Source organism: Phyllopteryx taeniolatus, chromosome 17 (genome assembly GCF_024500385.1).
Source record: "Phyllopteryx taeniolatus isolate TA_2022b chromosome 17, UOR_Ptae_1.2, whole genome shotgun sequence".
NCBI lineage: Eukaryota > Metazoa > Chordata > Actinopteri > Syngnathiformes > Syngnathidae > Phyllopteryx > Phyllopteryx taeniolatus.
In genome coordinates this window covers 3,196,021-3,218,403 of record NC_084518.1, presented here as the reverse complement: position 1 = coordinate 3,218,403, position 22,383 = coordinate 3,196,021, and the positions used below count along the sequence as shown (strand labels likewise).

General features: G+C 40.5%; 2 protein-coding genes across 23 annotated transcripts in view; one reads left to right on the top strand and one right to left on the bottom strand.

Annotated features, from left to right (window-relative positions):
• Positions 1–248: 248 nt before the first annotated feature.
• LOC133467678 (scavenger receptor cysteine-rich domain-containing group B protein) lies at positions 249–9,238 on the bottom strand. 2 transcript variants are annotated; one of them, XM_061752797.1, is made up of 11 exons: positions 8,764–9,238; positions 6,210–7,068; positions 5,695–5,733; positions 4,955–5,257; positions 4,756–4,824; positions 3,870–4,181; positions 3,430–3,513; positions 2,869–2,931; positions 2,455–2,769; positions 1,975–2,067; positions 249–1,870 (listed from the first exon to the last, which is right to left on the bottom strand). In XM_061752797.1, the coding sequence occupies exons 2-11, from the start codon at positions 6,262–6,264 to the stop codon at positions 1,554–1,556; spliced, it is 1,650 nt and encodes a 549-aa protein (XP_061608781.1). In that variant the 5' UTR covers positions 6,265–7,068; positions 8,764–9,238; the 3' UTR covers positions 249–1,553. The 2 variants fall into 2 exon arrangements, with proteins under 2 accessions (XP_061608781.1, XP_061608782.1); XM_061752798.1 differs by lacking the exon at positions 8,764–9,238 and having other exon boundaries at positions 6,210–6,242; positions 6,941–7,168.
• A 1,930-nt stretch (positions 9,239–11,168) lies between these two features.
• LOC133466923 (peripheral-type benzodiazepine receptor-associated protein 1) overlaps positions 11,169–22,383 on the top strand; it is a 62,877-nt gene continuing 51,662 nt past the window's right edge. For 15 of the 21 annotated variants that reach the window (XM_061751129.1, XM_061751125.1, XM_061751123.1 and 12 more), the window contains exons 1-2: positions 11,170–11,478; positions 12,549–13,482. In XM_061751129.1, coding sequence (XP_061607113.1) covers positions 12,661–13,482 — 822 coding nt within the window. In that variant the 5' untranslated portion in view covers positions 11,170–11,478; positions 12,549–12,660. The other 6 variants (XM_061751142.1, XM_061751141.1, XM_061751122.1 and 3 more) reach the window with 3 other exon arrangements.

Below are 22,383 nucleotides of genomic sequence, written 5' to 3'. Positions count from 1 at the left end.
AAAAAAAAAAGACTGGTAAAAGTCGAAGTAGCTACTGATTCAACTCCTTTACTTACAGTGGGTACGGAAATTATTCAGACCCCCTTACATTTTTCAATCTGTTATATTTCAGCCATTTTTAAAAAAAAAATCATTTAAGTTCATTTTTTCCCCTTCAATAATGTACACACGCTTTCCTAATCGAGTCCCATCAGTATAATCAAGCACAGCTGGACTCCAATGAGTTGCTAGTAATAAGAACTCCATACTGCATTATTTACCTTTATTGTGTCAAGGCACCCATTTCTCACATGAAAAAATCTCACAGGCACACCACGTTACGAAAAGCATGAATGCTGATTATTTTGTTTTAAATTTACACACAATTTCCTTCACTCAGAGTGTGAAATCTGTGCACGTTTAATGGAGCACAAAGCCGACCTTCTTGACTTATTCTGTACATAGCAACAGGTGGCTACACGTTTATTGTACCTGCTGCCCTCTAATGGAAGAGCATTTACTTGATAAATGGACCAAAATAGATTTGTAATTTATAAGTCATTATTTTCAGACAAATGAACTGAACTGTGCAACTGAAATGAACTTCTGTTGCACGATGCTTCCGCACTGCCGTAACAGAGAGACTCTTTGTTTTACTTATGTTGGAAACATTTTCTCTATTTTAACATGTCTGAAAAATGAACGAATTATACTGTGCTCCACTGCGTGAATCAATCGTTAAAGCATATGGAGAGGATGTTTCCGTCACTGACTAACATTACCGACTTGAACCGATTGCACACCAAACGCTAATATATATTGAAAAATAAGCAGATTTGTTTTGTCAAACTTAGTTTTATTTCTTTGTGATACATGTTTACGCGAGAAACACAGGTATAATAATTTATTTGTAGCGATACAATCTATTCAAGTCGAGTCAGTTATTCATGGATGTTACATTTGCCTGACGTATTGTTGTTAAGGTTTGTCGTTCCCCTGTTGTGTTCTTTGAATGTGTTACATTTGAAGTCATTTGTGGAGTTTTAAACAGAAATGTTTTATTTGGTGACGTCTATATTTTAGGTCAAAACAAGGGAAGACAGAAAAAAAGAACTTTTCTTCATCCATTCAACAAATGCTGAGAGACAAAGATTCAGCCGTAGCTGAACAGATTCCACTTCCATCAAAGAATAAAATGTGCAGCGGTGAAGTTAATGCTTTTCTCCTTCCGAAATGCTGGACGTTTCCTCCGATGTTGTGTGCTGTGTTACAGATAAATGGCATTATTGTTCTCGAACCATACTGTATATTTTGTTGGCATTTCAGCCATTGTCCAGCATTTACATGACGTACAATTGCAACTCCTGGTGAGTTAGAAAGTGCTGAATAGCCATTAGATGTTAGAATTCTGGGGCGCCGTTGTATATTGTCACAGGTTATTACGCGATGCATGAATTCCAATGGTAGCCGAATATTCCCGTTGCAATGTGACAGCTTTTTATTTACATATTGTACACGAGTCCGGCATTGGGACAACTGCTGAACCCGTTCTTGGAGGCGTGGATCTCTTCGAATCATGACAGTGAGCAGGTGACACCGGCATCCTCTGAGTGGTCACAGTTGTGCACATTCCAGGGTATATGGGAGCAATTCTGCAGGGAGAATTCGGTACCGTTGCACTTGAGATTGTCAAATAGAATTGTTCCCGTTCCTTGGCCAAAACGTGCCTCCCCCCACGCTGCGACGGCCTCTCCGCAGCCGAGCTGACGGCACGCAACCTTGGCGTCGGGGATGTCCCACGCGTCATCGCACACTGTGCCCCATCCGGAATTTAGGTACATCTCCAAGCGACCTTCACATTCATGCTGACCGTCAACCAGCCTTAGTGCGCCTGCACAAAGAAGAAACCCTTTTCAAAATAGCCAAGCAAATGAATACACACAAAAGCAGATTCCTTCTCCTTTATAAAACTGTGGAGATGAAATGTACACTTGCCTTCAGTAGATGAGGTGGAGGCGGTGGGATCCCTGGTGGCCATCTCGTCTGTTACTCTAAAGTCCCGGGCAAATCCATTGAAGGGAATCATCGCTGGGAAGAAATCATAAAAAAAACTCAAATAAATAAACCAATATCAAGACTTTCCCTATCATCCAATAATATTCAAAATTGGCTGCCAGTAGAATTTCAATGCCAGTAGGTGGCCGTACTGTTCAATGGTATCATTTTTGATTGTGAACATCTTATCATTCTGGTCACCAGATGCTGAGATATGATTGGGACTGTGTCAGTTTCATCAATGTGGTATTATATTTCAATGCAAATTATATGAGATGGACCTATAACGATGTGTTATCTGAGATCGTCACGAAGGCGATGAATGCAGACAAACCCGATATGCTCATTTTTCTTCATTTTCTTAATTACTGTGGTTCACTGACCCAGTGTCATGTCAAAGAGTTCCTAGTCAAGCCTTACGTGTACACACAACTCCAGCATCCTCGTGATGGCCACAGTTGTGTTGACCCACGCCAGAATGGGTGCACGTAGACAGGTGTGTTTCATCGCCAGTACATTGTACATTGTCCAGCAGGATGGGACCCGAGCCGTAGCCGAAAGAGGCCTGCGACTTGGCTTCAATAGCCACGCCGCAGCCGAGCTGCCTGCACACCACAATGGCGTTGGGCATGTCCCAGCCGTCGTCGCACACCGTGCCCCAAACGTCGTTGTATTGCACTTCGACGCGACCCCGGCAGCTGCCGTATCCGCTCGCCACACGGACAGCCATCGGAGCTGCACAGAAAGAAGACATATTTCGTCATCCCCTTTGTGAGGAAGCGTTTGTGCGCACAGTTGAAATCAAGCATACACATTTACTAGCTGGACAATTACCTTCTGTCGGAGCAGCCGTGCGAATACTTGTGAGTTCTGTGGCTGTCACATCATCATTTGTTACTAGGAGAAAACATGCAAAATTCATATAAAGTACTGTACGGTACTTTAACGGCCCTGTGATATGACGTAGAGTGCAAGAAAATTAGGGAGAAATGTCTCCTCCTGTTGGTCACTTGAAATAGGTGGACAAAAACAAAACACATTCAGAGCTGGAGGTGCTGATTCAACGAAAGATAGAAATATAGATTTGCGCTGCCTTAATAAGATGTAATCATCAGATTCATTCATCCTCGCTGTTCTCTTATTTCTATTTTATTGCTTGATTTCTTCTAACTATGTTTTCATGGTGGTTTTTATGAGTGGCTTGAAAGGTGCCTTCAAATAAATAAATGAATTATTATTATTATTATTATATCCAAACAACATTCAACTTTCACCAAGCGGGTGAGATTTAAACAGATGCTGATTAAGGAACGTTATTATTATACAGGCATGCTTTTGAAGAAACCAACATTATTTGGCACCGAACAGCAGTGAACACAATGTTTTGGAATTTACTTGCTGTTTCCAGCGTGGACCCGGTCAAGCCCTGGCTTCCAGCGGAAGGGTAAACCGAAGGCACAGTTGTGGTTGGTCCTATACCTGAGCAGGCAACAACGAAAAGAGTCATTAGCCAAAGTCAGATATTCGATGTCACCCTCCATCCCCTTATAATAACATAAAAGCACAATTTGTTTACTAACAGGAACTTCCTCTAGCAAAGCTTTAAATACTGTATGTCTAATTATTCCAATGTATGATAAAAATTTCAATTTCTCAAAACACGGACACAGTATCAGTTTCTGTACTGTTTATATTTATGATTACAGATTCAAACAGTCAATACAAATATACCTTTTTTTTTTTTTTTTTTTTTTTGCCGGTGTACTGTACTTCTAATTTCTATATTTCCATACATACGTATGCACGGATGCATGCGAGATCCGGCGTTAACGTACCAGAGCAGGTGATCCCAGCATCTTCGTGATGGCCACAGTTGTGGTTGCTCCAGCCGAGGTTTGTACATTGACCCAGTTGCTCCTCATTGCCCACGCAGTTAACGTTGTCCAGAAGAATATGGCCGGTGCCGTAACCGAAGTAGGAGTTGGTGTGAGCCGAAATAACTTGGCCACAGCCTAACTGCCGGCACACGACCTCAGCCTCCCTCGCATCCCAATCATCATCGCACACCGTGCCCCAGCGTCCCTGGTGGTAGATCTCCACCCGGCCTTGGCAAGAGTCCACTCCATCCACTAGACGCACCGTTCCATCTAAAGATGGAAAGGATTTATTGAGCGCGATCAGCTTCTTGAAGAATGTATGGCAAAGTCAACACCACAGGTCGAAAAGGTTTAATGCTCACGTGACCCTCCAAAATGCGGGTCGATTTTGGCAGTGGCTGATAACACCGCCACTCCCACTAGCTATTTCGGCATCAAATGGCATCTGTACAGCTAACCAATTGCAATGTGAGACTACGACACGACAACTCCCATGAGCACTACTTTCACACACTGTTTGGTCAGTGGCCAATTTGTGAAGCCCTTTGCTGACATTGAGTGGCTACTAACCACTAGACACGGTGACTGGTCAGCAAAAAAAACGTGAATTTCAAGCCCTGGATGTGACTATAGTAAACAATATGTAGTATATTTGTGAATACAGTACAGAATACAGTCCCAGAAATGAACAATGAGCAACCCGCAGTGACTTTCATCACTCATACGAGTTGACACGCTTGAAGTGGCCACATACCGACGTAGGAATTGTACCTTGTAGTTTTTGACGATGGAAAAGCACCAATAGTTATTAAAACGGATTATGTACCATGGAGGCAGTACTTACCCAAGACTGCATTCTTGGGAGGTGGTGTTGTAACGTCCCCTGAAGCTTTTGCTCCTACCACCAGTGGTTCTAACAGCAAAAGATTTGTTTATATATATATATATATATATATATATATATATACTGTAAATGCAATGATTTTTTTTTTGCAGATAAATGATGATTGTTAAACACCACCTTGGTTAAATACAGTTTTTACCTCGACATTTGATAGCCACATCCTCATAGTGATAGCAGTTGTGTATGCCCCAGCCCAGACTGTCACAGTAACCGAGGTTTGTTTCACTCCCCTTGCAGTCCACGTTATCCAGCACGATGGGTATCGAGGTTTGTCCGTGCTGAGAGCTGCTGCCCATGGCCACAGCGACTCCGCAGTCCAGCTGCTGGCAGATTACTTGGGCATCCAACATGTCCCAGTCATCGTCACACACTGTGCCCCAGGTACCGTTGTAGTACACTTCCACTCGGCCCTCGCACCTGTTAAGCCCATTTGCCAGTTGCACTTTGGACAGAAGGGAAGACAAAGTTAATGAGTTCTTTTAGTTTTTGTCTGTCTGTTCACGATGATTATTCCACCTCAGTAAAATGCGCAATATACTGTATAAACTCTTAGGCCGGATGAACAATGCAGGTGTTTTATTCTACTTTAGGACATATATCCAAACTGAGCCATACAGGAGTAGAATAATTTGAATGGGATCATTTAAACCTTGGAATCCATTGGGTCCACACATGACTAACTTGAGTGGAATTTAAGGACAAAACGCCTTTCCAAAAAATGGGTCGTCTTCCCATTGTCGAGATACACCGAATATAATTTCTTGGAAGTGGTGAGTCAAATGGTGTGACCTTTTTGTGAAGCCCAAGGCTGTATGCCGACAGTTTCTGAAGTTTCTGGGGCAGGTGCATGAAGGTTTAGAAATGATAGCTCATTCTTACCTTGGTAATGCTTCCTCACTAGGAATTGCAGGTCATCGACTTCAAAGGAGATGGGAGAAGAAATGAGCCAATGAAAAATGAGCAACTTAGGGATCAGGAGAAAGCGAATTGTTTATCAATTCAAAAGAAAATTGTCCAGTTGGTCATTAACGACTGAGCCACCCCCTCTACACATGACACTTTGTTTTTTGCTTGGTTGTTGTGTTTACTCGAGAAGATGTTTCCGGGTCCGTCATAAAGAAAAAACGCCTGGCGACTTTTCTTAGGTTTCCACACCTGCCAAAGAGGCGCATTTCTATACATCACACCCAATCGAGGTCATTTCACAGGCTTCTTTCTCTCTTTTGTTTGTTCACTAAAACTTGCATTTCACATGTGATACTAGCCAGGGTATTCAAGTTTCATAGGTTAGGGTTGGGTACAGGCGTCCGTTGAGTGCCACATGACTCTTGTTCATATGCCATAGTTTCTACTTGAATAAACATCAGAAATCACAAAGTCATCAAGTTACTTACTGGGTGCAGCACGTCTGTTTAATTTGATTTCTCCTGAAATTAGAATACAGCACATTACACATTCAGTTGGAAATGTTATTTATCCCCGCGGGGCCATTAAGGGCGCAGAGAGCGCCCCAGTTATTGACTTGTGGCGACCGACATGTTACTCTTCGGACTACAAAGAGAAAGATCTTCAATGCCGTTGCATGTTAACAAATTGCTTCTTCCATCCATCCATCCTCCGTACCGCTTATCCTTAATTTACTCCTGGACAACAACAATCGCTAGTACATGTATGCAATGATAACAAACAACTCCAATAAAAACACAAGCGCAAATGATCTCACCAGTCTTTCCTCCATGGAAGTTACCATCCCTATGTCAAACAAACTCTTCTCAGAAAATACAAAGGTGAAGTATGTTACTTTATTGCAATATTTCGCCGACAATGATGTAAGTCTCCCCCTGAAGCAATTGCATGATGCGCTAATCGCAACATCGGTGCAATCGAAGAAGGGAAAACATGCATAAACGTCTTTCTAAGTAAGCAAGTAAGTAAGTTGATTAAAAAATACACTTTTCAAGTAGCTGACTTTTTTCAGGGGCGAGAATGTCGGACAGCGACAGTATTCAAGTCTGCTGTTGGCACATTGATACTGCACTGCATCAATACTGCATATCAGTCCTGTCACTGTAGCATGATTGATATTTTGTTCTACACGCCTACTTAAACCCTGACATCTACTCACCGAGCCGCAGCAGCACACTGAAAGCCATGAAGACAAGGGATCCAAGCAAGGTCACCAGCAGCCAGATGGTCGGGTTCAAGCACTCCAAAACACGCTGGCCTCGCATGGCTGCCTGACTGACCATCCGCCTGCAACACATTTTTACAATGTCCCTTTTACCAAATTACCACACCGACTTATGTATATCATACAGCTAACAGGCACTTCTTTGTGGCCTAATCCCATTGTAGCCTAATTCTAACATTGGATTGATTTCCCAAATGAGGCTGCAGCCGTTGTAGGTATTGATGACGGTCAGCGTGATCGGACTTGTAAAACCAACTTGTAAAACCCTGAGGCCGTGTGAAATGCGGGGCAGGGAACAATTGGAGCAAAACGTTTAGCATTTCCCACCAATATCGGCTGGGGGGCCGGGGGGGATAAAGGGCAGGTGTCGCCTGTGTTGTGGTTTTCCGTATTGAGGGGATTCCCTTGAGACAAAGAATTTTGGGATTCACAGACGATCACTCAGTAATCAGAGGGAGATAGTACAGCGGGCGGCCAACATTTGTGCGAGCGACAATGTGATGAAGGTAGCATTGGTCAAGTAATGGAGGAATGCTTTCGTGAAAATAAAAGCAGTGAGAAACTGCGACTGAAACAGAAGGAAACTGATAAACGCAATGAGAGAAAGCATTGAAATGTCCGACGTTCAGTCAGGCATTGATTTGGAAAAGACCTGACTGGAAGTGGCCAATGTGTGCTTTTGGAATTTTCCATTTTATCTTGACAGGACTGATCCTTGACCACCATGAAATGTTTGTTGTGATCAAGAGATGGCAGTGTGGCGTGGCTCAGCTTTGGAATATTTGTCTTTTTCCTTCGTAGAATTCCCCCTGACCTTACACAGGAATGCGTATTCGGGCATGATGAGAGGAGAATTTGATATTGGCCCCTCGAGATAGTGGACATTCCGGGCCCAGGGGGCACAAAAAGACATTTCTGCTTTCTATGGCCCCCATCGTCAGGCATAAACACTGCTTCCTGTAATCTGTCACTAAAACGCTTCAGCACCTGATGACACCGCAGGGGCGCCTCTCATCTCCTGGACGACAGGAGGAGGGCGGGCTGCATGTTAGAATCTGTTTTCAACAACAAGAGCGGGCTGCTACATTTTTTTTTTTTACCAGAATAGGGACTGTGGAAAAAGGGCCACGTGATGCATTGAATACATTTCATATTCATTCAAACATTTGTCCAGCAGGAGGTGGTGATTATTATTCACCATCCACACTTTTGTCATTTGCCAAATCATTCACACTTTCTCGGGCAACCGGCTCCATTATAAAAGAGAAAAACTCTCCGTTCATAATAGCATATAACACGGATCCTCTCGGGAATAATGTTGCCTTTTGTGTCACCTGTGCTTCCCCTCCCTTCTCACTGACAAATAACTGATACTTCTCATCACCACCAAAATCTAGCTCAATTAAGGACAACACTGACATTCAATAATGGAGTTCCTTCATTATCAAGGACATAAAGCATTTAAAAACAAGACTGCAAAGTTCAAATGGACTCCAATGAGGAGGAAAGAAAACAAATGATTGAATTCTCAATACTGAGAAACTAAAAACAATAAGCATCTTAATATTATAGATTGACCAGGATTTTAACAACTGAAATAAATTAAAATGTGCAGTTATATAGGAAACTACGTAGCTCTTTAAATGTATTTCTACATATTTTTGCTATCACAGAGCAAAGTTTGTGTCAAAATATGCTTGTTCCTTTATACATCGGATGACTTGTAAAGCAAAATAATATAAATGATACATACATACCTTGTGAGACAGTATATGGCGTCACCCAAATTTGGAATAACAGCAAAAAAACAAAAATAGATTTCCACCTGAAAAAATACTATAAAAAAATAAGCTTAAAGCTCAGTTAGCATCCCAATTCCAGGTGTGACAAATTGGACTTTGCCTAAATAGTGACGAGAACATTCAAGCCACCACCAGTTCGGGTTTTAAGGCTTTCATCTCCTCGGCTCTGCCCGTACTATAAATATGTGGTTTTGGTGCCAGAGATGAGGTAAAAGGAAAAAAAGCACATCATTGCGTGTTAAATGTCCAACACCCTGTACCCGCCTATTGTTAAAAAGCAAATCAATAACAAAGAATGAAAGCTAAAGCTTCATTGGTATCCCTGCATCTCCTGTTTCAGGTAAAGCTCCCTCATCCCTCATCGTCATGTCCCGCTCGCCTCTGTACAATCCCATTGGGAGACTGCCGTTCACATCCTGTGCTGGGTGTGTCTTCCTTTTCTTCGTTTGCATGTTGATGTACAGTATGTGTGTGACGGGGTGGACTTGCAATGGCTTGGAGCTTCATTTCTGAGTCATTCATACTTAAATCTTAATTTGACAAACTCAATTGCAGTTCTCTGATGAAGGCTGATGATTTATGACATGATTATTTATTATCGTATGGAAGAAAATCCAACAATTGTTCACAGGAAAACATCTCTATTCTCAGCCATTGTGTTCCTGTTCTTACAAGAAGTAATTACATCTTAAGCAGATGGCTTTTATCGACGTGTCCTAGCTATAAAAGTAAGAAACTCTTTGCGAATGTATTTGATCCATGTTGAACGTAAGGCCCGGGGGGGCCAGATGTCACAATTTTGGCCCAAATCAAATGCAGGGGCAATTATTTAATATGAGAAGACAAATATTAGTGTTCCCACATATAGATGTGCAACAGCCACGCAACCAGTCAGTAAACAAACACAGTGCAGCTCAGATTCTGGCAGGCAGACATCATGGCGAGTGATTTGCTTTTGGCAGAATGTGTACTTATTTGAAACGGCACCACGCAAACTCGAATATCAATGCAGGATTTTATTTACGTATTTTTATATTACAGATTCTGGTTAACAAATTAATGAATAAAATGTGATAACCAACTTATACGTCAGCATGGTCTTACAGCCTTGCAACAATTGCAATTTCAGCCTCAAATTTGCTCAGATTTCTGCCGTCCTCCATGAAAGCGGACTGATTATCTTTGTGTGTTTAATCAAATTCCGACATTTGCAAACGTCATCTTTTACTTTGGAAAACAATGATCAACAGCACAGATTTTCTGACAGGTTACGGACAGAACTAGTAACTGAATCATTATCAATATATGTTTGTACACTTTCTGCACTGTCAATTTGTAATAACGCCATGCTTTTTAATGAAGGGATGGAAATTTGAAAACGCTTTTTTAATCTGATTCATTGATGAATCGAAATAATCGTTAGTTGCAGCCCTCGTGTTGAGTTTAAACTTGACATATATAGATTTGTTTACATATATAGATATTTAGATATAGATATATAGATTTGATTATGCAGGTCCTCATCTGTTACATATGCACAAAAAGTTTGGCATTTGGGTGCAATTTCAGGATGAACCTAAAATGTCCTTAATGCACACCTTGCTGATCTCTCACAAGAAGCTGAACAACCAAATTCACAACAGCTGTTTGATCCATGAATAGACCAGTCCATTTCCTGGTTCATTTAGAATGGGAATTTAAACAATGCTCTTCATTATGTTGTTCACATTTTGACATCAGGACGACACTTCACAACTGATCAGCAGAAACCTTGCAATTACGAGGTTCCCAACGGGATGTTCTGAGAGGGTAGTAGCGCCTGAGCTCGGAGTGGCACAGCAGGTTGCAACAGAGATAAGAGGGACTTGAAGACTCAGAGAAAGCCACAGAAGTGGACGTCCTTGGGACTTTATTTGCCGTTCAGCTCCTTGTTGGAGAACAATAAGTTGAAACATTGAACATTCGAGAGGTCAAATTAAGTTCAACTGTGAAAATGATACATTATAGATATGCATTGTAGGATCATCATGAAACTTTTTGTGAGCAGTGTATATATGGTTAAAAAAAAACAACCCATCTTTGGTATGTATATTAAAAACGTGGGGACAAAATTCCCCCTTGCCTGACCCCCATTACTAACACCAAATGGGGTTAAGATTTATTGAGATAAGCCAGTAAATTGTATCATTATTATTACTGTTCAGTTGATGAGGCAACAAACTATTACCATATTAGGCTAGTGTACCAGAAAATACAGTATTGAGTTCAAAGTCGCGAAACTGTCGTTGTAGTTTTGTAGTGGAATACTCTGCCTGCACTGACGGATTATCACCACGAGTGGTCCTCATCGTACACAAATTGACTGAACCACCATTGGCGATATAGCAGCTATCGCCACATCTAAATTTCACGAATCTAGTTGTGCTAGTAGGTTTTACCCAGCGCGTGTGCGAGGTTGATATTTACAGTCCAAGGAACCTCGGAGAACGCTGCTAATTAGGAGCCGGAGGGTCCCTGAAGGCAGCACCGGGCCACTCCGGATAAACAAACCCCCTCGTCGCAAATGGCCCCACGGAGCTTTTGGAGCTAACGGTATCACTATTGCGCTTACTTTGAATATCGAATATCAAGTGACAGAAGTAACGTTGCAATGTTCGAATCCGCTACGAGGTGAGTTTGGTTCAAGTTGCAGACAGACAATTTGAAGCATTACGCTAATGTTGGCTAACCAACGCACTATAAAGTTAGCTGTAACACTGAATTCCTACTCCCGATACTCCCAAGAGCCTTATTGGTCTTATTGTTCTCCTTTTCTTTCATTCAGCAAATCACGTAGTTTGTTTGAATATGTTCACGTAAGCTAATGAAATAGCGGACTACTAATAAGCCATTGGCTCTGTAATAATACGAAGCGTCCGGGTGTTGCCGACTATAGATTACGCTGACGTTTTAAACACTCGCGAAGTAATTCATTGCACCTTTTTTTTTTTATTTTTTTTAATTTAACTACATTATCACTTGTTGCATTCATAGATTTACATGATGAGCTCGATGTTAGCGGTAGTTGAATAAACTGTCATTTCAGTTACGTCTTCATCTTGTCATCTGCTAGTAACTCAGATATCAATCCGTAGGTTATCACGTTAATGTCACACTTAGTGGGGTGTCCTGACATACTTTTAGCAAATACAACGACCAGCCACAAGTTGCACAAAGATATAATTAGATCCAATCCAGGAGCTGTATCAAATATGAAAATGCCCAGTTTTGAATGACACTGTCAGAGAGGGAATAATTGATAACAATACAATATATTACTGTTGTTGTTGGGCTGCTATAATATAGCTGTAAAATTACAAGTAAAAAAAACAAGTTTTGCTTTGTTTTATTTCCCTTTCTGGGACTTTCTTTATTTCTCCTAATACTATGCATGTAACACGCTTTAACCTACAGAACTTGTAAATAAACTTACAAACATCATGATGAATCAAGCCTGCTGCATCATACCTGGAGCTGTTCCTAATATTTTCACTTCTTTCATTTGAGGTGGCTAGAATATTAGACCTTCATAAAGGGAGAGTATTTGCTGCAACTCTTGTATAGGATGTCATTATAGTGTGGAAGTGGTCCTGTTGTCTTCCTTCTTAACCACAATAGATTCTATTACTAGGTTATAGCGTTTGCACTTCTTACCATACCATTTTCTGTACTGTGCATCCTTCTCTGTCTCATCATTCCAGTGTCCTGGTCTGACAGCTGCATGCTGCATGTCTGATATAAACTTGTCTGTCACCCATCCGCACTCCTTTGAGCTTGTGATCCACTCTTTCGAGATGACCGCATCACCTGTGCATGCTGTGCTGTGACTTTGACACAATGAGAAAAGACCGAGATAACCCTCTGGTATTGTCGTCCAAGAAACCGTGCCAGGGCCAAGCGAATATTGGACAAGCTCTAAAAACGCTACATGCTGTTCTGGAAGTGGAAGAGGAGCAAACAGAGCAGGCCCTCTCTGTGGGGCACCTTCGGGAACCACAGGAGGCTGTGAGGGAGGTGACTTCCAGAGGTGCGTGCCAAAAAAACAAACACTCCAGCAGGCCACGGTGTCCCTTTAAAGACAGTGGGCGATACAGTAACATTGAGGCAGGCAGGGCCACACGCAAGACACGGACAAATGTCCAGCAGCTGTTGCTGATGCTGTCTGGGAAGATAAATAGTGAGCAGGGAGTCAATAAATTGGATAGGCAGGAATTGGAGCTCGAAAAAGCCATCATCCTGTGCCACTTACTAGACACCCACCAAGATTTTTTGCACAAAAGACAGATTGCAAGACAATTAGCCCAAGATGGCAGCAGCAGCAGCAGCTTCAATCAGATTGTGCCTCACCTAACCCACTCTAGGACCTTGCCGCGTGGATCCAAAATTAACCCTGGTCCATCCAAGAAGAAAACCAAACAGGACCAGCCATTACTGCAGTCAGTAAGCACTGACTTGTGTGTAGATGACGCCTTTGCCACAAGTGTAGCAGTGGACACCTGTTGGAGGAGTGCTCTGAAAATTTGTCACCTTTATAACACTCCCCATGCACGACACAACGACCAGCCCCCCGACGACACAGAGTCTACTGGGTCAGACGAGTTCCCTCCCTTCGAATGCATGGACAGAAACATGGCGGTAAGTGACTTCATGTTTCCAGAACATCTTCCATTCATTGTTATTTGATTAATCTGTGTTTAAGGATGGCCAGTTGGCCATGGGCAACGACTGTATGTCATTTACACATAGTTTTGTAGTGTAGCAGTTTTACTCCATCTTACCTTTCTAGTCAGGTTTTTTTTTTTTTTTTAAACAAGCCAAGATTTGTCAAGTTTCGACTTGAATTTCGAATTTTGACTCACAGGCTGGTTTGGCAGCAGGGGACAAACATCCATATAGTCAGCCATTCAGGCGTTCTGTAGTTAACATCACATAACCTGTCCAATGTACCAGTATCATCAAACAAAGGAATACCTCTCGATGTGACATGTAAATGTTGCAAAATGATGAAGTGAAAAGAGACAACTTTGTCGTTAGAGTGCATGCTTGGTCACAATCACAATATTCCATCTTCTATCAGCTCTCTATCTTCTAACTTCTATTTCATTGTTGGAAAGCAACCTGATGTTGCGAAAGGTGAGACTATACGGTATGTCATTTGCATTGTACACAGCTACAATGTACAATTTTAGGAAAGATAATAACAGTGTGGACTACCAATTGCTGTAACTTACAACTTCAGCTCATTTTTACTTGAAGCTGCTTGGTGTGAATACAAAAAACTTACCCACTGAATGCCAATTCATATCTGTTTTGCAGTAAATTACACAGTAAGGACAAATGTAATGGGCCAGTGAACTGAAAATCAGTATATCATTTAAAGGAGGATATTCCCCTCTTTGCTGCTATTGCAGTAGCAATGTGATAACATTTGCATAAATGACCGTCTGTCAAAATGCTGAGTCTGGTTGGAGCGACCACTTCAACCTGAGTACGACGCAGTAAGAATGTTCAAAGTTGGATGATGGGTCCCGCAGAAATGTAGTTTTGTTGTGATATGATATGATGTGTAGAAAATCTGGTCAAAAAACACCTTGAAATTAGAATAAAACAGTAAAACTCAGTGATTTCTCAACATGTCTCCTTGACAGTCTAATTTTTTCTGCTACTCAGGCAAGCCCTTCTCCGATTGGCTGACAAGTGTCCTTGAAAACTATCCACCAATGGCTCGTACACGCCGAAATTCCATCAAAATTACCATGACATTTCTAAAGGTTGCCCTAAAAACTTGACTTGTGCAAATGGAACATTATTGGTGAGAAGAGCAGTGTGGGCAGTAGAATAGGTCACGTACTTCGCCAATCAAAAATGTCTTTCAACAAGATTTTCGATTGTGTCATTGAGCCATTCTTGCAGAAAAACATTTTGGATGACAGACGTCACAGATGTTGGACCCAAGAGAGGGCCTCGCTCACAATCTCCATTCAAATTGATCTCAAAGGTGGGCTGGGAGACTATGGTGTCTTTCCTAAACTGCTCCCACACATTTAGAAGCATAACAATTGTCCGTATTGTCTTGATCGGAGGAAGTGAAACATTACTGACGTTGTAGTGGTTCACTCACTTGACATTATTCTGGCAGCATGGGTTCAGTTCCCACTTAGTGATGTAGTAGTTCTTTTTGTGCCCTGTGATTGACCTTTCAAGGGTTTAGTTTGCCTTTTGCGCAATGTCTGCTGGCATAGGCTCCAACTGCAAACAACCCTGAATGGGATAACCATAGACAATGGATGGATGGATGGATGGAATTTAGGGGTCAAGTCCAACGTCTTATTGACTAATTAATTGAGGTGTGTCTCAATATTTGTTCCCTATTTTGTATACGGTATACCAATGAATGGAACAGAAGCTTACCGTGATTGTTCATTGGCAGATTGAGTTTATTTAATTCCTCAGGCTACCAAAGCAATCGTCTTGTGATCCCAAGCAATAGTCTTGTGATACACAATGGTAGGTTGAATAGGGACTCTATTAGTGACATGGACTATTAAAGAAAATCATGTGAGACACTAAAATATCTTGAGTCTGATTTGTTCTTAAGTACGTCAGCTGTAGCTTCAATGTGTGTGATGGCAGTCTAAAGCGAATAAACAAATGACCTTGTTGAGTCCCAACATGTTGAGCCCATTTGTGTTTTAACTGAATAAAGCCAGTCTATTCACAAGAGAATAATGAAAAAAAGAGAAAAGAGTACTTGGAAAAGTTTACTAAGTTATCAGAGTTGGTAGCCTGGCAGGAGGTGGATGTCAATGATTCAATATGTCAATAATTACTGTGTATCTACTACACAGTAATTATTGTATGTACTTCCTGCCATCTAATAGAAGAGCATTCATTTGTTCTGTCTGTCACCATGCCTCACTGGCATAAATAGAGGAACAAAGATACATTATTTCTTGGAAATGACTAATTTTTTGAGCCGTGAAGTAAAATTTGATAATTTCCCACGGCACACCTGAAGATCACTCACGGCACACTGGTTGGGAATCACTTCTCCACAGCCATTCTGCCTCAAATTTATTCTAGAATAGCTGCAATATTCAATGCTCCTCATAAGACCTTTTTCGTATCCCTGACCCTGGTGACATAACACCCCCCCCCCAAAAAAAAATATATTTTTTTCTTTTTTTCCGACACAATTTTGGTTGAATGCCAAAATCTCATTAGATTATAGTGATTTGACAGAATGAAGTACCAAATTTTTCTGAAAATGAAACTTGAAAATGAAATGAAAATTAAACCAAAATCCACTGTGCAAGGTCGTAAAATCTAAAAATTGCTTCAGACAGAAAGAAAATTTATAAATCGTCTTTGGAAACTGTCTGCAATAACTATAAAGTTTTTAAATATTTATTTTTAAATATTGTGATATACGATAGAACTCATTTCTAGGAATCATATTTGGGAAATGAAAATCTTAAAATTTCCTTGCAAACAGTTTTAAATGTGACTTCCTTAAACATGCAGGTGTGCTGTTTTACCCAGGGTTTTAAATTCGATACTCGACTGAAAAAAGCGCTGTCAAGTAAAGACGCTTCCCTGACAGATGAAATTGATCTTCAAATCACGAACACTCAGCATCTTGTCGGGCTTCTAATTGGTTTTACAAGTGTAAAACTGCAAGTGCAATTAGTTACACTTGCTCAACTGCATGTCTCATGCAGCCTCCCTGTGTTGCAGTCTGTTGCCTCTTGAGCGATCAATAGGGAGCCAACATCATTCCAGCGTCATCTCCATGGAAACGAGCTATAGTCGTTGTTATGATTGGGCACTGCCTGAATGCTGGCTTTTTTGTGATAGGATGACGGAAGAAGTCTTCCCCACCCCCTCTTCCCAATGACACCCACCGTCTCATACACTCATTTTTCCAATCGTCCTTTTTCTTCACGTTTATGACGCTGGAAACAACATGAGATCAAGCAGCCTGTCGTTGTCTTCTTGCATCTGGCTAAAAGCAGCAAGCGGCACTGATGAGCACGGACTCTTAACGGAAGAGCTAAAATACCACGGACATATCAGCCTAATAGGGACACTGCAGTAGGAACCAGTTAGTTGGATTCCTCCTGCATTTTTGTCTCTCCGTATCTTTTCTTCTCTAATTTAGTTTGGGCCTGTATGTATTGTTTCTTCGTGACATGCAATACCTACACAGTTTTTTTCTCCTGGTTATTACAAACTGGCCACAGACGACAGTGGTAAGGCATGGATAAACAATCTTTCTTAAACTCTAAAGCTTGACTCTGTACTAAGAACATTTTGAGTGTAGGGACAATGGCCCTAACTAAATTGCTCTCGGAAGCAGAGGCTGTCCTGTGTTTTTTTAGGGCATTGCCCTCATTTTGGAAGACGTCATTGCTCGGGGAAGGACAAGGCACTTTACAACAGCTTTGTCTTTAAATTATGTAAAACAGACATTAAAACCTAAACAGGTTTCATGCTGTTTTTTTGTGGTTACTGACCATGGCGTTAATTGTCCTTAGTTTGGTTTCAGACATTTAAATTTGGTTTTGAAAAAGACCTCTGCTTATGGACTTCCTTATGTTTCAAAAGACAACTTGTTTTTCCATGCACTTGTCCACTCAGTTAAAAGCTTGTGTGAGCTTGATATCATCATTTGTACTTCTTCAATCCAATCCACGTTTTTTTTTTTATTTATTTATTTTTTTTTCTTCTCGACTAACTGAGAGTGATGTACGATCTGTGGACTCGGCCAGAACCACCTGAGCAGACATCTGCACAAGTAAATATGGCGTGCCGACAGGAGACCCAAACTCTAGAACAAACACAAATAGAGTTGAGGAAATCAGAAGACCACGGAGATGAGGGTCAAGGACTCCTGGACAAGGCCATGCCAACTTTGGCTAATATCACATCGCCGTCATTGTTAGGAAAGAGGCACCACTCGCTCTATGCAAACCTAAATGGTTTTGAAGCTGAAAGCAAACACCAGGTACGTGTTTTTGTGTTCTCTTGCCAATTTTAATGGATGACAAAAACAGCAGAAAATAATGTGTTCACTGGTGGTGGCCCATGTTTACTTTTAAGGCGTTTTAAGGTTATTCCTTTTTTGCTTTTTTTTTCTTGCAAGGAAATATTGTGCTTTTCTTTTAATAGCAGTACCATAAACTGGTGACTTCACAATCAGGGTTATGAAGCTTATGAAGGGAAGGTATTATACAGGATTATGTAGCAGTTGGTGAAAATTTCAAACAAACTTTTTAGGAATGTGTAACTTGTGCTTAAAAAAAATATATCAGTCCTAACTGATTTCCAATTGGTAGGGCAGAGAAATGTCACATGAGTTGAGATTTGTTTAAAAACTGGTATTTTCAAAACTGTAAATGACAAAATAAGCAGTGCAATTTCTTTATGGAAATAAGAACAAACCCTCTGATTAGGAACAAGCTTGTTGATTGGGTGGTCCTCTGTGCGCAACACCTGTTTGGATACCAAATGGCTGCCTTACTATTTGTTTGGTTTACACACTGAGTGACTACTAGTTTTTTGTATCAGATCTGATCATACCAAGTGCGTGTGAAGCTCATGCCAGATCACAAAGTCTTTGCACTTTTATAAACCTTAAACTTTAGTTCCATTCTTTTCATACCAGTAATTCTGATAACTTGTGACGGTTGTCTGTACTTTTGTTGCTCTTGGGGACTTGAGGAATACCGCATATTTACAAATAATTCAATCGCCAAAAGGTATTTTCTCACCAATGTTACAGGTCTTTTCATTTTGTATTGTTTTTGTTTTTAATTCTTGGTTCGCTACTGTAGTAGCGTTTCAAAAGTTTGTGTTTACCTGGGAGCCAACTGTCACAGGACAGGCCAAATGCAAAAAGGTGTACATATATTGAGAAGGGACACTAATGCCAGCACTGCTTATCTCAGTCGACCTACTTTGTACCTGTGGGAGAGCAGAAAGTGGAGCGCTGTAGTTTCGCATAAGACCTCTTCATCTGTCTTTTACCATTCCTTTGCTTGAACTGCCTAACACAAATCTGAAAGCACATGTTGTTTTCATCATCACAGCTCGAAATGTTTAGAGAACCAATTTATTTATTTCTCTGTTAAAACAAAAGCAAAAAAACTGTGTGAAAATAGTTCCATGCATCTCATTTATTCATTTGTGTCTTAAAAATAACACAAAATCTTTCAGATAGATTTTCTATAACTCATTCTCAATGGTTTTATTTCCACATGGTTCCCGCATATTAACATGTTATTACTTATGAATAATTGATAGATGAGGGTTAGGGTATTCTCTGGAGTATTTGTCTCAGCACACCCCAACTCGCCCCGCTGTCTAGCTGTCTGGTTGCAAAGTGTATAGAGCAGGGGTCATGCACTGCTTTCGTTGTCACTTCAATATCACCCTGTGTTTAATGGAGTATACTGTAGTGTACATATTTGTAGAAATATGCACTACTGCAGTGAATCCATTTTTCGTTAAATGTACTATTTAAGTCATTGATTAATCAAACAAAGCACGTATACTGTACATACCTCGCTCGTATGGTAGAGACAGGAAAATGAAGACCTATTGTCTTATATTATTTTAAAGATGTAAATAAATACATGATTAAATACAATAAATACATTGAATTTCATAATCAAAATCTTAATCGTTTTATTTTCTGTGTAAAAAAATGAAACCTGGGGTTTCTGCCTCAGGCTTCCTCCCATTCCAAAAACCGGCATGTTAGGTTAATTCAAGACTCGAAATTGTCTGTCGGTGGGAATGTTATGGACATGGATATTAGATGTCTATTGATACAGATTTCGGACTGTTTGACATTCTTATTCTTGTGTGCTGCTAACGTCCAGTTTGCTGCTGAAAAATGGAAATTTCCTCATTACAGGCATAATAAAGGCTTATTCTATACAATTCTAATCTATAACCTTCATTGGCCCTGCTGTTGCTCATTCTGCTCAGTCCCTTTGTCTTGTAAATATGGACATGGCTTTGAGATGTCTATTGATACACAGATTTTGGACTGTTTGACATTCTTATTCTTGTGTGCTGCTAACGTCCAGTTTGCTGCTGTAAAATGGTAATTTCCTCATTACATCACAAATAAAGGCTTATTCTATACTATTATATTCTATAACCTTCATTGGCCTATATATATATATATATATATATATATATATATATATATATATATGTCCTTTTTCCTGCTTACACTTCTCTAAGGAATCATTTGGCAGTGCCTTATTTTTTTAACCCAATGCCTTAATAATCAAAAAAAGTCTGAGGGGATTGTGATGTTTTTATTTGTGGTTCCCAAGAGATTGATACAGCTATATTAATGGATTGTAATTACTGCGTTTGTCGATAGCGTGGTATGAAATGTGCTCCCCAGCCTGTGATAGAGATGCAACATGAAATGTACTTCCCGCGACCCTTGTGAAGATAAGCGGCTCAGAAAATGGATGGATGAAATGTACTGTAATTGTCTATTTATTGATTTATTATTCTTATTTTTTAACCGTACTTGCCTTGTCTTTCATACAGACTGTGTAATTTGAATTGGCCATGTCACCACCACTTTCTTAACTATCCTGTTTCTTCACGAGTATCTAAAATGATAGACATCTTCTAATTTCTAATGGATATAGTTTGCTGCACACCTTTTTTTTTTCTTGACTGGCCAGGATAAACACACTTAAAACATTACGAGAAAGCATATTTAATTTCCCCATTTATTATTTAGACCTCACCCAGAAGGTGATTACAGGGGACGTGGGTGTAGGTTGCTCAATGCTTGGGGGGGATAAAAGCAATCTGTTGTGTTGGCTCTTTGTCCTTTTGCTGCATAAAGATAAAGCAGACCTCCGTAATCCGTCAGCGTCAGGTACCCCAAGGGTATATGATTGATAAATGCAGGAGGAGATTTGAGACGACACTTAATAGAGCCTCTCCATGACTTATATACGAGCATTAAGAGCCGTTTATTAAATCACCTCACACAACAAACGGCCTTTTGGAGTGCTTTGAGTGTCAAGATATCAGTACAATGATGTAGAAATCAAGTATCACTTCACTATAGATTGATACTTTGGCTGACTTTTTAGTAAATTAGTCCTAGATGATAGGTTTAACGCTTGCCTTTGGGCTCATATATGCATGTCTTTAGAGTAGGGTTCCGTCTGCTGCCTCAAATTGCTGATGTTGGCGTTTCTGCAAAATCAGCCTGTAGACATTTCATCATCCCTTATGAAGGCCTGTTGAGAACTCCAAACAAAAGAATAATCAGACTGAGCTAAATTTATATGTAAAAGATGACATATCAACCACGAGCTGCTTACTGAAATTAGGTCTACTGATCATCTTGTAATATTGTTCCGATGTTTTTTTTTTGAGTTGACTAGGGTTGTGGGCGTGCCGGAGCCTGTCCCGGCTATCTTTGGGTGAGAGGCAGGGTACACCCTGAACTGATCGCCAACAAGTCGCACTCACACCTACGGGCAATTTAGAGTCCCCAATTAACCTACCATTCATGTTGTTGGGATGTGGGAGGAAACCGGAGAACCTGGGGAAAACCCACGCAGCCACGGGGAGAACATGTAAACTCCACACAGGCGAGGCCGGATTTGAACCCAGGTCCCCAGAACTGTGAGGCAGATGTGCTAACCAGTCGCTCCCCCATGCCGCCTTCTTCAGAAAAACTTTAGATTAAATGTACTGCATGCCAGAGCGGAAAGTATTTGTACATGTTGTCTTTAATTAGCAAGAAATCAATTAATCAACGATATTGTACAACTTTTTTTGTTATTTGTTGTGGTAAAAAAGATGGTAGGCAAAAGACAATGATACTTTTTAAATTATTACTGATATATGTGTATGTGTGTTTATATATATATATATATATATATATGGCCTATAGTCTAAACCATGGTGTCAAACTCAAGGCCCGGGGGCCAAATACGGCACGCCACATGACTTTATATGGCCCATGAAAGCAAATCACTACAATGTTTGTAGGTAAAATCTGTTGCAAATTGTCGTCACAATGTTGAGATTCCAAGCAGGTTTTTTTTTTTTTTTTTTACCAACACACTTTATATTAAAAATGTATATATATAAATATTAAGAAATTTAAAAAATAAGTTATGTTTTCCTTGACTTTGTATTTCAAAACTACTTATCCAACATGTTTTTTGTGTGTACTGTATGTAATATGATGACGCGATTACACATTTGTGTGGTTTCGGTCATAACGGCCCTCTAAGAGAAACCATAACTATTGGGTGGCCGCCACAAAAATGAGTTTGACACCACTGGTCTAATCCGTTGACCGTTGATAAATAGATGTTTTATTTTTGGTAGGTAAATGATGTTAGTTTGTTCTTTCTGACCTCAACATGTTGTCATTGAGTGACTTTTGTTTTTTCGCAACTAGTTTTGACAAGGTCAGTTAATTTGCTCTTGCACCACCTGCTGTGTTGCGACATTGTGACAGCCATTTGGCAG